Source organism: Phalacrocorax carbo, chromosome 14 (genome assembly GCF_963921805.1).
Source record: "Phalacrocorax carbo chromosome 14, bPhaCar2.1, whole genome shotgun sequence".
NCBI classification, from domain to species: Eukaryota; Metazoa; Chordata; class Aves; order Suliformes; family Phalacrocoracidae; genus Phalacrocorax; species Phalacrocorax carbo.
The window spans coordinates 5,871,514-5,883,911 of NC_087526.1; the positions used below are offsets into that span (position 1 = coordinate 5,871,514).

General features: G+C 43.7%; 1 protein-coding gene across 2 annotated transcripts in view; it reads left to right on the top strand.

The window, feature by feature from the left end:
• Positions 1-12,398, top strand: part of CDH4 (cadherin 4) — a 516,102-nt gene that overhangs the window by 406,064 nt on the left and 97,640 nt on the right. For both annotated transcript variants that reach the window (XM_064465346.1, XM_064465345.1), the window contains exon 5: positions 5,839-5,994. In XM_064465346.1, the coding sequence (XP_064321416.1) occupies positions 5,839-5,994 (156 nt within the window). The remainder of the gene's footprint in view (positions 1-5,838; positions 5,995-12,398) is intronic.

Consider the following 12,398-nt stretch of genomic DNA (forward strand, 5'->3'; position numbering starts at 1 on the left):
TAGTGGATAAAGACTTGCAGGCTGCTATTAAGCCCAGTGTTGTAGTTAGTGGAAATAGACCTTGCCATGCCAAAGCATCTTCTTTGCAAGGCACAGAAGAGATGGTTTTCTCTCAAGACAGCTGAATTGTTTTAGGGAATCTTCTGTTTTCTTTTTTCCTTTCTCTTGGGGAAGTAGCTTGGGATCATCAGCAAGTGTGATAAAAGGGGGCAGAAGTTAATAAATATCACCTTAAGCTGGTTACATCTCCAAATCTGTCTTATTTTTTCCCTGTCCATTTGACTTTGTATCTGTTTATTGAAACCATATGTGAGTCTTTAGGCCACACGCAGTAATTTGTTTGGAAATACAGGGCTAGAGAGGTGTCTCTTTACTGGCTTCTCAAACAACTGTGAAATAAGAGTTAAGAACTTTTATACAAATGAGTCTTAAACATATTGCAGATTCAGTTAAAAATAAATAAGTCCTTAGCAAGGATTTCAATAAGCAATAAGAGTAGCTGAATTAAAATATTTCCACTAAAATTAATGAGCCAATCCTGGAATGCTTAGACTGACTCTTAAGTGTGCTCATTTAAAGACTTTGAATATGTTTGCCTGTCTGAATTTCTGTGGAGCATTTTGAATGCATGACAGATTATAGTCTTCAATTATTTTAATTTGGTTCTCTTAATGGGCAAAATAGCTAAGAGCTTAATAATAAAAGACACTTACTGCTTATCATTTACATTATTTTATGTGTTCATTAATAATTATAATGGGTTTTATAAAACAAAAAAATCAAGTCTAAGTCTCCCCAGGTCATGTTAGTGCAAATGTTGCATAGTATTCTGTGGGAGATTTGGGAAACTAAGTATTTTTTGAAGGGCATTCTTAACTCCATATGTTATAGAGCAAGTTGAAGAACTTCAAAGGAAATTTATTTTCTGGTTTTCTCTGTGGATAGAAAATGCAGTAGAGTATAAATGGCCTGCTTTGCTTTCTCTAGATACGTTGCCAGGCACTTACATATACCATCACACAGTGATGGGCAAAACCCAGACCATGCACTGCTCAGTGAAATCTTCTAAACATAGTTCATTAGGTACAGGAATATTTTTGTTACAGTCATGTCTTCTCTTCTGTAGGCTCCGATGTCCTCGTTTGTTCAGCCTTTCCTTGCACACCCGGTTTCCTAGGCTTCCAGGCATTTCCTTTACTGATTTCTAAACAATCTCTGACAATGTTGTGCTCCAAAAACTGTGTCATTTCTGGACCCACAGGTGTCCTCCTCTCTGCTGACCATACAGCTTCCCATAGTCTGCATTGCCTCTGCTCCTGGCGCAGGGATCTGTGGTTCTTCTTGTCGTCTGCTAGGATGAGAGGGTTTGTAAATTCAAAACCCCACAGTGAGATATGGAAGTGCTAAGAACACAAAAAGGATATGGATCAACAGGGGCAAAAGAGAGTGATAAGATCTGGTACCTCAAAGTAGCTCATCAGCTGAAATTTTGCTTATCAGTAGAACTTGTGGGAACAGTTTAGCTGCCCAGTTGCTCCTGATGGAGATGCATGAACCCTAAGATTTTATCTGTAAAAGCAATGTCACAACCACAAGCTGCTTTTCAAGCCCATCTAAATGTGAGATTGCTACAAAGAAGAAAGCAAGCTCTGAAGGGCTTAGCCCTGTATTACCTCCAGAGTTGCAGTGTTAATTTTCACACAGTTTAGTTATATCGGAACCTGCAGTGGAAAATACCCATTTGTGAAATCGCACCAATTTCTTCTGTTCCTGGGATTACTCTACAGAAGTGAGAGCTGAGTCAAGCTCTTGGTGTTCTGGTTCTGAGTTGCGAACGTTGACTGCAGCTATTGTGCTCCGTTTGGGATGGTGCATCCGTGCTTCAAGCTCAGACCCTCCGCAGTCCCCCTGCTTTGCCGTTGGACTGTGAGCCTGCTCTGTCCTTGCTTGCCGCAGCCAAGCGGAGCCCTGGCAATGCAAGTTCGGTGCCTGGCTCTGCTGCATGTTCCCTCTGTGGATTTGGTGGCTGGTCCTAGAGTTCCCAGATGGTCCATTTGTATCTGTCAGCGTAGGTGAGCATATTCAGCATCCCAGGGTTCCTGCACGGAAAATTTCACCTGTGTCCATGAGATAGGATAGGATCAGGGGATCACATCTTCCACCATAAATTGTCTGGGGCATTTTCCTTCACCAGTGTAACAATCCAATCTAAGCTCCATCCCTGAGGGGTTTTTTAGAGAGTAAAAGCTGCTTTACCAGCAAATTCCTCCTATGACAGTCACCAGCCATCATCATTCATCTTGCTCACATCATCGTACACAGCGTTGTACCATGCCTGGTGCTGGAGATGCTCAAAGCTCCATGGGTTCTCCAAGTCAAAAGAAAAAAAAGTATAAATGCAGCTAAGGAAAACTATCCTTCTGCCATCTGTTCTGTAACCCAGAGCCCTTGACTGCATTATAAAAGGAAAGATAAATGAAAAAAAATTCATGTGTGTGTTCTCCAGTCAGAAGATTATCATACAGATATGTTACCATCTTCTCACTTCCCAGGCATAAATGGATGAAAAAGCAACTCTCTCCTGAGCCAGTAAATTCCCCCAGCCAGTAATTTTTTCTGTTGATCTAGTGAGCTCCTTGGGAATTGAGGTTTTTTCATTATTATTATTATTATCATCATCATCATTATTATTGTTATTGTAAACTGCTCCAGGAACAGTTTCAACAAAAGAAGTAAACCTTGCATTGTATTCAGATAATGTTCTTAACTTCTCAACAAGATTTACTAAATTGCACCCTGGGAATTATGCAAATGAAACCTTTGGTCAAAATGTTACAGGATTACTGTAAAAAAATTCTTTTTTTTTTTTTTTAAATCTCATTAAGAGTGCTAAAATTACATGTTCCAATATGAAAATCATGTGCCTTTGTGCAACGAGTATCTCCCTGGTAGTAATACGTACTATGCTTCATTGTCAATGGTCTTTGCAACTTTCTGTGACAAGTGCTACTTCTTACATGATTTTTCTAAACACTTCACATCCTTGTATTCTTACTGGAAATGGAATTAAGTAGAGGTAACAGGCAAACCATTGTAGTGTGTTGGCAATTAAAAGAAAATAACAAGCCATTGGTGAGTATTTGCAACATATTTCCCCTGTCTTTGTTTTGCTCAATGCAGTATAATTATCTCATGGATTTTTTCGTAGTGTAATTGGGTAAGTCATGTGGGTCTTATATTTCATCTCTTAGATCTGCAATGATTTACATACAGACAGCTTAGACCCTATTAATGCTAATAAAAGTGCTGCAAGGACATTCTATAGCATACACTTTATTAAACTGTACATAGCTTTCTTAGAGAGCTTCTGTTTATCTGTGTTTCCTGAAAATATAGTGCCTTTAGCACTGAATATTTAAATCCAGGCTCCTTCTTCCTGTTTCTGTCTCTATGCATTTCTGATGCTTCTATCACAATGGGATCTGGGTACTCTGTGTAACAGGAAATAGAGCAGAAAAATGCCCACGAAGAACTAACCGACTCTCCCCTTCCATGATTCAGGTTAAAATTGCTTCCATTTTAGTTCCGTGGAGGAAGACTGGGTTGGTGCTTGTGGTCAAGTCGTGGCTGTAGTTGAGCTGGGCTGGGGCTGGCACTGCGGACACCCTCCTGGCTCCCATGCTTCAGTGAGCAAAACGGAAACAAAAGTGCAGATACCCTGGGTATTGTTTTTTTCTTTCCACCTTTACTAAGGGAAAACTTTGTTAAGGGTGAAGGGCTGGTTTTATCCTGACACATTACAGGTCCTTTGGAGCCATGCAGGTGCTCGTTGGTAGAGACAGGCGTACAACTGTGCGTCCCAAATGACTGTTTTTTATCCTTTCTATGTAATTGCTAAGGTGGGAACCCCACGCTGACTCAAAGCCGGAGATCCAGCAGTGGCTTCCTAGATATTCACTTCTGTTGAGCCTAGCTACAAACATGTGCGTAGTGGGTTAGAGCTCGACCTCCCTGACCTGAGCTATACATTTGCACATTCACATAAATTCAATTATCAGCCCTTTCCACCTGACAGGACGAAATCTGACTTTCTAAAAATGGGGGCTGTGGACTTCAGTTATCGAACTGTTGAGTTGGTTGCCGTCATTAAAACCACAGTTGTGCAAGCAAAACTTGATGTTAACGTTCCTTTTCACCCAATGATTTGCTAATGAAAATTGGATTCATACCTATCTACTTGGGTCCCTATTGCAAATACCCACTGGGCACAGAGAAATCTGTAAAAACTGTTGTGTGCAGCATGAGGGCACTTTCACTATGTCCCCAGTACCTCTTTTAAGTGATTATACCAGTGTAAGTCCAATCAGTTTTCCTTGGTACTAATAGCCTAAACAAGCAGTGAATCCTGTAGAGGGAAGACAGATGAAACTGTCTGTATTCCCTGACCTTCAGCTCCAGAAGTGTAGGTGCAGCACGAATCAATCCTGGCAGTGTCTAGTAATAACTGACATTATTAGCCGTTAACGGGAGCAGACTGTTTGGTGGAGGCAGTACAAAGAAAACAGTGTACAAACTTGGTAGTCATCTGGACAAAGGCATCAAAGGAGATTCTCAGAGCCAGGGGATCTGATGTTATTCTGCATCGACACGTTCAGCATCTTGTCAGCCTCCCGCGTCAGGTGAGGAAGAAATAGCGGTAGGTCACATGCAGGAGGAGTGCGAGAGCAGCCCACAGCCCCATCCCAATTCCTTCACTTGACAAGTGAAGCCTCCTTTTCCCTTGGGAAACAACCTTCGCTCCCCAAATTGGGGCTGCCAGGGGGGCGCGGGGGCCTCCTGCATCCCACTGAGCCCACTCAGGCTCCTCCAAAAGTGCAGCTGCCGTAGCAGAGATGCTAACATGCACTCAGCTACGAGATTTCTATTATCTTCCCACTACTTTGTTGTATTCATAGACCTGTTAGGGAAAAATTTATGCACATCGCTTTTACACTGCCAAGACAGTTTGTGATGGTGCAGGGGGTGGTAATTTATTTGTACCTTGCACATTCTTTCAGGAATAGTCATGCTGTTGCAAGAACTTCTTTCAGCATTTGATCAGAAAATTAAATTTGGGTTTAAAGAGATAGTCAGGGTTGCTAGGACAACATATTAACCTTCCTTTTTTATTTTCTCAGCTCTGTAGCCAAGGTTCATGTAATTCGACATGCTGTGTTCAGTTTGTGGTGGTGTTCTGAAGGTATGGGAGGGAAGAGGTTTCAAAAGTATTGTGCTAAACATGCTTTTCCTCAACAAATAGTCAAATGAAATGGTAACATCCCACCGGGCATTCCCAGCCTTGCCTTGCCAAGCCAGCAGGGTTGGACAAAGAGGGAGCAAACAGCCCTGTTCTTCCAATTTCATGGGAGTGTTTGTGTGACAGTCACAGGGACCGAGAACAGGATGTGGGAGCTTGCAGACAGCGTTTGCTGAAGTGATTAATGGCTGGGAGACTCCAGGTATGGCTGAACAATTTGGACACTTTAAGGAGTCTAGGGTTTCGATAACACGTAAACAGCATTTTTTTGTGCGTATAGGTTCTTCCACATCTAAGGCAAAAAGACAGAATTTCAATGATTCATAGAGAATCGTCATGAATAAAAGAGGAGAAAAATAACTGAAACTATGTGGAATACACTTTTCCTGGCTTTTCCCCAAACCTTTGGCGTGCAGCTCCCTTGTCAAAATTGACAGTGATATTACATTTATGCAGCTTTCAGGCTCAGCTCTTTAAAGTTGTTTAAACATCCATATGGCTTTTGTCCAAAACTTATCGATTGCTGTCTTTATTTCATCCAGATTCGTTCTGATAAGGACAAAGAGATCCATATCAGATACAGCATCACTGGAGTGGGAGCCGACCAGCCGCCGATGGAAGTCTTCAGCATTGACCCCGTGTCAGGCAGGATGTATGTGACTCGCCCGATGGACAGAGAAGAAAGGGCCTCCTACCATGTAAGCATAAAACATCTTGAGTTTCATCTAGGTTCACAAGCTCAAAGCAGAACTGTGCCAGAATTACTGGATTCAAGCATGCAGCTTTGAGAAGACTGGGATCTTTGTTCAAAATCAGAGCCCAGTTCACGTTTTGGACTGGCTCCCCATGTCAGCAGAGGCCTGAGGAGCTGGCTGCGCAGAGGTGCTCGGGCTTAACTAAGAGCGCAAGTCTCGGTCTCACTCTGCTGGGGCGATTGCATGTATATACGGAGGTGCTGGCTTTGTTTCTGCTTTCCTTTAGTGTAACCTGCCCGTGCTAAATCAGCCAAACCACTGCAAGGCGGCATTAAACCGGTGTCCTTTTCGGACACAAAGTCAGAGTCATTTGTTTAAAGTGGTGCAACTTCACGCTGCTTATTAAATCCATGCAAATTTATGTGTGGACTGAACCCCCCAAAACCATGAGAAACCAATCGCTACATTAGCACGGCTTGGGAGATTACTAATTTAAGAATCATTACTGCAGCTAAACATGCAATAATTGGTGTAGTCATTTTTCATTTTAAATCACTAGGAGATGTTCAGGCGGTATGAGGGGGGTGTGTCAGATTGGTTTTTAAATATGCAGATAGACTAATATTAAATATGAGAAAATTAATTAAGATTAATTACACTCAAAAGTGGTGCCTCATACTATCCTAGTTCATAAAATGCTCTACCTGCAGAATACTTAGAGTGTAATTGGCCATTATGTTTGGATATAAATCCTAGCCCCTATATTGCACAGCGTAATTGCACAGCAGATACAGTCCCACAGATTGCTAAAAAAATGCGTTGCACCTTGCATGATAGCCCTGCAAAATTTCAAACACTTTCTGCATCTACGCTTTAGTTCTCTCCTGGAGTGGTTGTGAAAGGTTGTTTCATGGATTGCTTTGTATCAGCATTAGCCACATCTATCGGCATCGTAATAGCCATTCACAGGGATGCTGTAATGTCAGTGAAACGGTACGGGTCACTTCCACTGACACCATATTCCTAACTGCGCCGTCGGAGATGCACATTCTGTCAGCTTTATCAGGTATCCAGTTAACCATGTTGACACAGCTTCTGGACTGGGGAGGAAGGATAAAGAAAATAGATTACCTCTTTAGTTGGGTGGAAGAAGATACTTCCCCTGGGTAAAAGAAGATCTGAAGAAAAATTATTTTATCCTCTGTGAACAAGAACAATTATTTTGTTTGTCGTGCCTAGGAAAATATGAAGAGAGGTTGTTTTGAAAAGAGAGTGTTTGAGATACAGTGTGTGTGTCATCTCAGCATTGTTGATATTGTTTCAGCAATGCCACGTTATTATAACAGTGTAGTCAATAATACAATACACAAGTTAACACTTTTGATGGAGCCACTGTGATGTCTGCTATCAGACACTCTCAGCCAAACACATAAGATGCAAAAGATTTTGTCCTCCACGAAAACAAATCATGTGCCCCCTAATAACGACCTTAACCTACTGGTGACAGTGAATTCAGTAAACCGAATTCTCACCTCGGCAACGGTGACTGGGTAAGTCTGCCTCGTACGCACCGCAGGGTTTCCAGCCTTTTCTGTTCCTTATGGAAACCCTGAGCTAGAGGCATCTGTATGTAAATAAGCATATTCATACTCTGAAGGTTACAGGAAGGTGTAGTTTATAGAGAGTGAGTAACTGATAAGTGTGTTATGAGGCCTTATAGACAGAAATAGTGAGTGATAGGAAATCTTTCTTAACAAAACAGTAGAAGGTGATGGAGAACATTTTAAGTCATGGCTGTAAACAACCTTTAGATCCTTCAGCCTCAGTAGCAATGGATTGATGATTTATTGAACCATCAATTGTTCATTTAAAGACCCTTTACAAAGCATTTATAAATACACCATGCACAAAGCAATGACCCAAACACTAGTGCAGAGACTTACAGTAAGAATGGACAGTCCTAGAAGCTGGAAAAAATTAGGCCAGCTTCCAGAAAGAAGTTACAGTCCAAAGTCTTGGCTGTTGCAAATATTGGAGAAGTCAATTTATGCCACTTCATGTAGCTGAGTCTCTAATTGAAAGGAAAGGCAGACGTGGAGCCAGGCTTGTGCCAAGTACTGGAAGAGCAGTGTCTGAGGTGTAGGCTTGGGTCTGAACTGGAGAGCTTGGACATCTTTAAATTGGTTTGACATCTGCTGTAGAGTTTTCTTTAGCTCAGAGTAGTAGCTGATCTCTTCAGCTGGGGTAAAGGATGTCGGTGGAGCTGCAAAGCACCATCCCTGGGCCCTTCTAGCCAGCGGGACATGGGCTTCTTGTCCGGTACGGGCTTGCTGCTCTGGCTGAAGACGGATGCGCTTATACAGCTTCAGGTTTTCTGCACTCCTAAACAGAATGACGTCTTTTCATCATCTCTGTCACTGTCAAGTGTTGTCCTCGCTGTTTTCATTCCCAGGTAATCTAAAAACTAATTATAAAAAAAAAAATAATAATTTGCAAGTGTTTGTGAGGCTACATATGAAGAGTTCTATTTCATTAACTCCCACATTTTCAACACGTATTTTCTTATGCATAATTATCTGTATTGCTTCAGGACTACTATTTTTAAAATACTAGTGTTTTAACTCTCCCTGCATTTAGCAAGCCATTTGTCTGATGAAACCTGCCTTTTTCCCTAAGGTGGAACAGATTTTTTTCTAATTAGATCAGGAATTCTGTAGCAAAACTTCCCTGTACATGTTCAAGATGGTTCTTGAACTTCAGGGAGGATCATTCCGAGTTTGATGTATGCAGAGATGTATATGCCTCTGGGACTCAGTGTCTGCCCAGGTGCCGTGTGTGCTAGCATTGCTGTGTTAACCTCCCAGCACAAGTGGCAGTGGTGATGATTGCAAGTTCAGATGTATTTTGGCCTCATCTGTTTTGTCGCCTGTGCTACAAACTCTCCAGGGACCTTGCAGACATCCCAGACGCAGAGTCAGCTGCCAATATAAGCAGAGAAAAATGAGAAGGGCTTTGCAGCCACTTAACCAACACCACATTGTGGTGCAGAACTGAACGTGTTGCACTGAGTGACGCTGTGGGAGCTGCTCCAGTGTCTTTAGTGCCCGCGTCTGGGGACGCGGCCTCGGGACACACTCCCAGCACAAGCAAGAGCTCCTTCCCCCCATCTTGCTGCCATCTCACTGCGGTAGGCTTGTGTTGTTGCATCTCCCCTTGCAGTCAGCCCTTAATGTTTATTGCATGCCAAATAAATTTCAGCAGGTAGTAATATTTAATATGCATGAGTCCTCTTGGCCTTATTTAACTGCGTTCCCAAAGTCCCGTTTGTACTGCTGACAGAATTAGTGACTCTGAACGTCTTTCTGATCCAGACACCAGTTTCATATCAAGCTGCAGTTAGGCCTGGCAAGTACAAGGGATAGTAAATTGGCAGGTTAGTTTTCCAAGACGTTTTTGAAGCTCTGTTTTCAAAAGACATCAACATAAACATGTCGGTAAGTAGTCATTGCTTATGATACTCAAGTAATGTGCATTATGGGGAAACTTTGAAGCAAGCCCTAATGCAGTCCCAGACATGTGTATGCCTTCAGCATCAGACTGATAAAATACTGTCTCAGAAATGGCTGGAGCAGAACAGGTGGGTTATAGTCTGAGAAGGAGTCGTTTGAGTGCAAGGAGACAACAAAGTTTACTGAAAATGAAGGGATACAAGAGCTAATTCCGGTATTTTGAACCAAGTTCTAGTGAGTAATGCCAGCCATTTGTGTCACAATACTCTAATTTGAACTTTTAATCACCATTAAGAGCACACAAATTAGGCATGACATTGTATGCTTATTGCTTAAAGGCTCTGTCACTGATTGATAGTGTGTATTTGTATAAGTAGTATTAGTGTATAAGTAATATTCATATTTAACACAATTCACTGTGTTGACTTTGACTAACTACCTTCAGATACCACCAGCCTCCAGTGTAATCAATAATCATGATACTGAATTATTTGTATGCCAACAGCTACACTTACACTGGAAACTGTCAGTAGAAAAACCTCAGAGACCTGTGGTAGCTGCTGCTGAATATGATAGCAATGATTGTCATACTTTTAAACAATATTTGCTAAAGAATATCGAGCTAGCTGCTTGGCTGGTGTACAGCAGGGCGATACACCAGCTAGAGATGAGCTGGCTACGTGTATTAATTTTTCAGAATCCTCTGCAAGGTATTTCATTTAATATTATTCCTTCTCTACTCCTGTCACATTATCCCTCTTGGGGCCAATGTAAATATTTCAAACCAACTTTATAAATGTTTCTCAACTGTGTCTCCAGCTAGCCACCAGCTTCTTCCATTTGAATACTCTTCCATGACCTGTGTTGGCGTGTGTCCCGTGGCCCAGGTTGTGCTCACTGGCCATTTCAGCGGTGGCTTTTCCAGCTCTGAATGACAGGTGTGTCTGACGGAGCAAAACCATCACACTTTGGGCCATGCTGTGCTGGTTTTGGCTGGGATAGAGTTAATTTCCTTCAGAGTAGCTTGTAGGGGGCTGTGTTTTGGATTTGTGCTGGAAACAGTGCTGCTGACCCAGGGATGGTTTCGTTCCTGCTGAGCAGGGCTTACCCAGAGCCAAGGCCTTTCCTGCCCCTCACCCCACCCCACCCAGCGAGGGGCTGGGGGGGCACAAGGGGCTGGGAGGGGACACGGCCGGGACAGTGACCCCAGCTGGCCCCAGGGCTGTCCCACACCACACGGCGCCATGCTCAGCACATGGAGCTGGGGGAGGAGGGGGAAGGGGGCACGTTGGGAGCGATGGTGTTTGCCTTCCCCAGTCCCCGTTGGGCGTGATGGAGCCCTGCTGTCCTGGGGATGGCTGAGCACCCGCCTGCCCGTGGGGAGGAGGGAAGGGATTCCTTGGTTTGCTCTGCTTGTGTGCGCGGCTTTTGCTTTACCTGTTAAACTGTCTTTGTCTCAAGCCATGAGTCTTCTCACTTTTACCCTTCCAATTCTCTCCCCCATCGCACCGGTGGGGAGTGAGTGAGGGGCTGTGTGGGGCTGAGCTGCTGCCTGGTGTTAAACCATGACACTTGACCAGTGCCGCAAAGCACTCGCATGAATGTGCTTTTCATCCCATCCATCACTCTACCACCAAAACACCCGCTTGGTCACAGGTGGGAGCAGATGGCAGCCTGAGCTGCAGAGCACCACATTAGGCTCAAACTGTGCCTCGCATCAGTGAGCCCCGTCTCGGCATCTGAAGAATGACTCCAGAACAAAGTGTGTTGTCTGGCTTGAGGTTGCCTCATTAATACAAAGAGTAGTGCTGGAGAATAAGCGAGAAGGTGAATTAAGGAAAGGAAATGTAGTATCTGATCTGCCTTGGAGATACGACTAGTTTCCCAGTGGACAGGTTGCCCTACTGGAGTTGCCCCTCCCTTTGCTCCCTCCACTGCAAATGGTCTCTAACAGGGCATGGTCTCTAACGAGGAAGAGCTCCCATTGAGCTGAGTTTAGATTCAGCCCTCTGACTCAAGCCTCTCTTCTGCCTCTGCTGCAGTTGGCACTGACCACAGAGGAGCGACGTGTTATGGAAGGATACGGAGGCATTAGAGAAATGTTAAAAGGGTATGAATAGAGAAAATTCATGCAAGCAAGCACAAGATAGAAGAAGAAGTTAATTGAAGTCAGGAAAAAAAGTAGCAGAAGAGAGAAGAGGGGTGTGCAGATAGGGTGGCAGTAACAACTGCGTTGGAGGGCAGAAGAAGAGCAGCAGCAGCAGCAGCACAATCCAGGGCATAACGGGGCAGGGTCTGCTGGGCTGGGGGAGTGGGTGCTGTCGTCCCGGCTGCCCAAAAGCCGTTAGTCAGGGCACAAGTGCCCGTGTCCCTAGGCACTGTCCTCCCTCTCATAACTCAGCCCAGGGTCTGGTGCGGGGCTCAGGGCAGAGGTGGCACTTGTGCATGTCACGGCAGGTTTGATGAGGTTCCTGCAGTCTTGCTTATTGAATCTTTTTTAACCTGAGTGCAGGCAGTAACGCATTTGTGGGTACATGTGCTCAGTGAGTGCAACAAGCAGATAGATGTGCATTGCTGAGAAATCCCTTACTCTTGGAGATTTCAAACAAAAGCTATCAAATGTAATTAAAAATTTGCAGGGGGAGAGTCAGATCTGAGGGGGAAGATACCAGCTTTATCTCTGAATGGAACCATTTCCGCTGCTGGAAATGCAGCAAGAGAGAGCCCAGTGCTGCCACAGCTTGAAGATAATAACTTTAATTTTAACTCCGAATTACTTTTTTTCAAAGGCAGTATGACCTCTGATTGGTGAAGTTATTGAATTGCTACATCTGACGTGACGAAGGCTAGCTCAACAGGTGGGAGTCAAAGCAGTTTGTATGCAGGCGAGAAATGCAG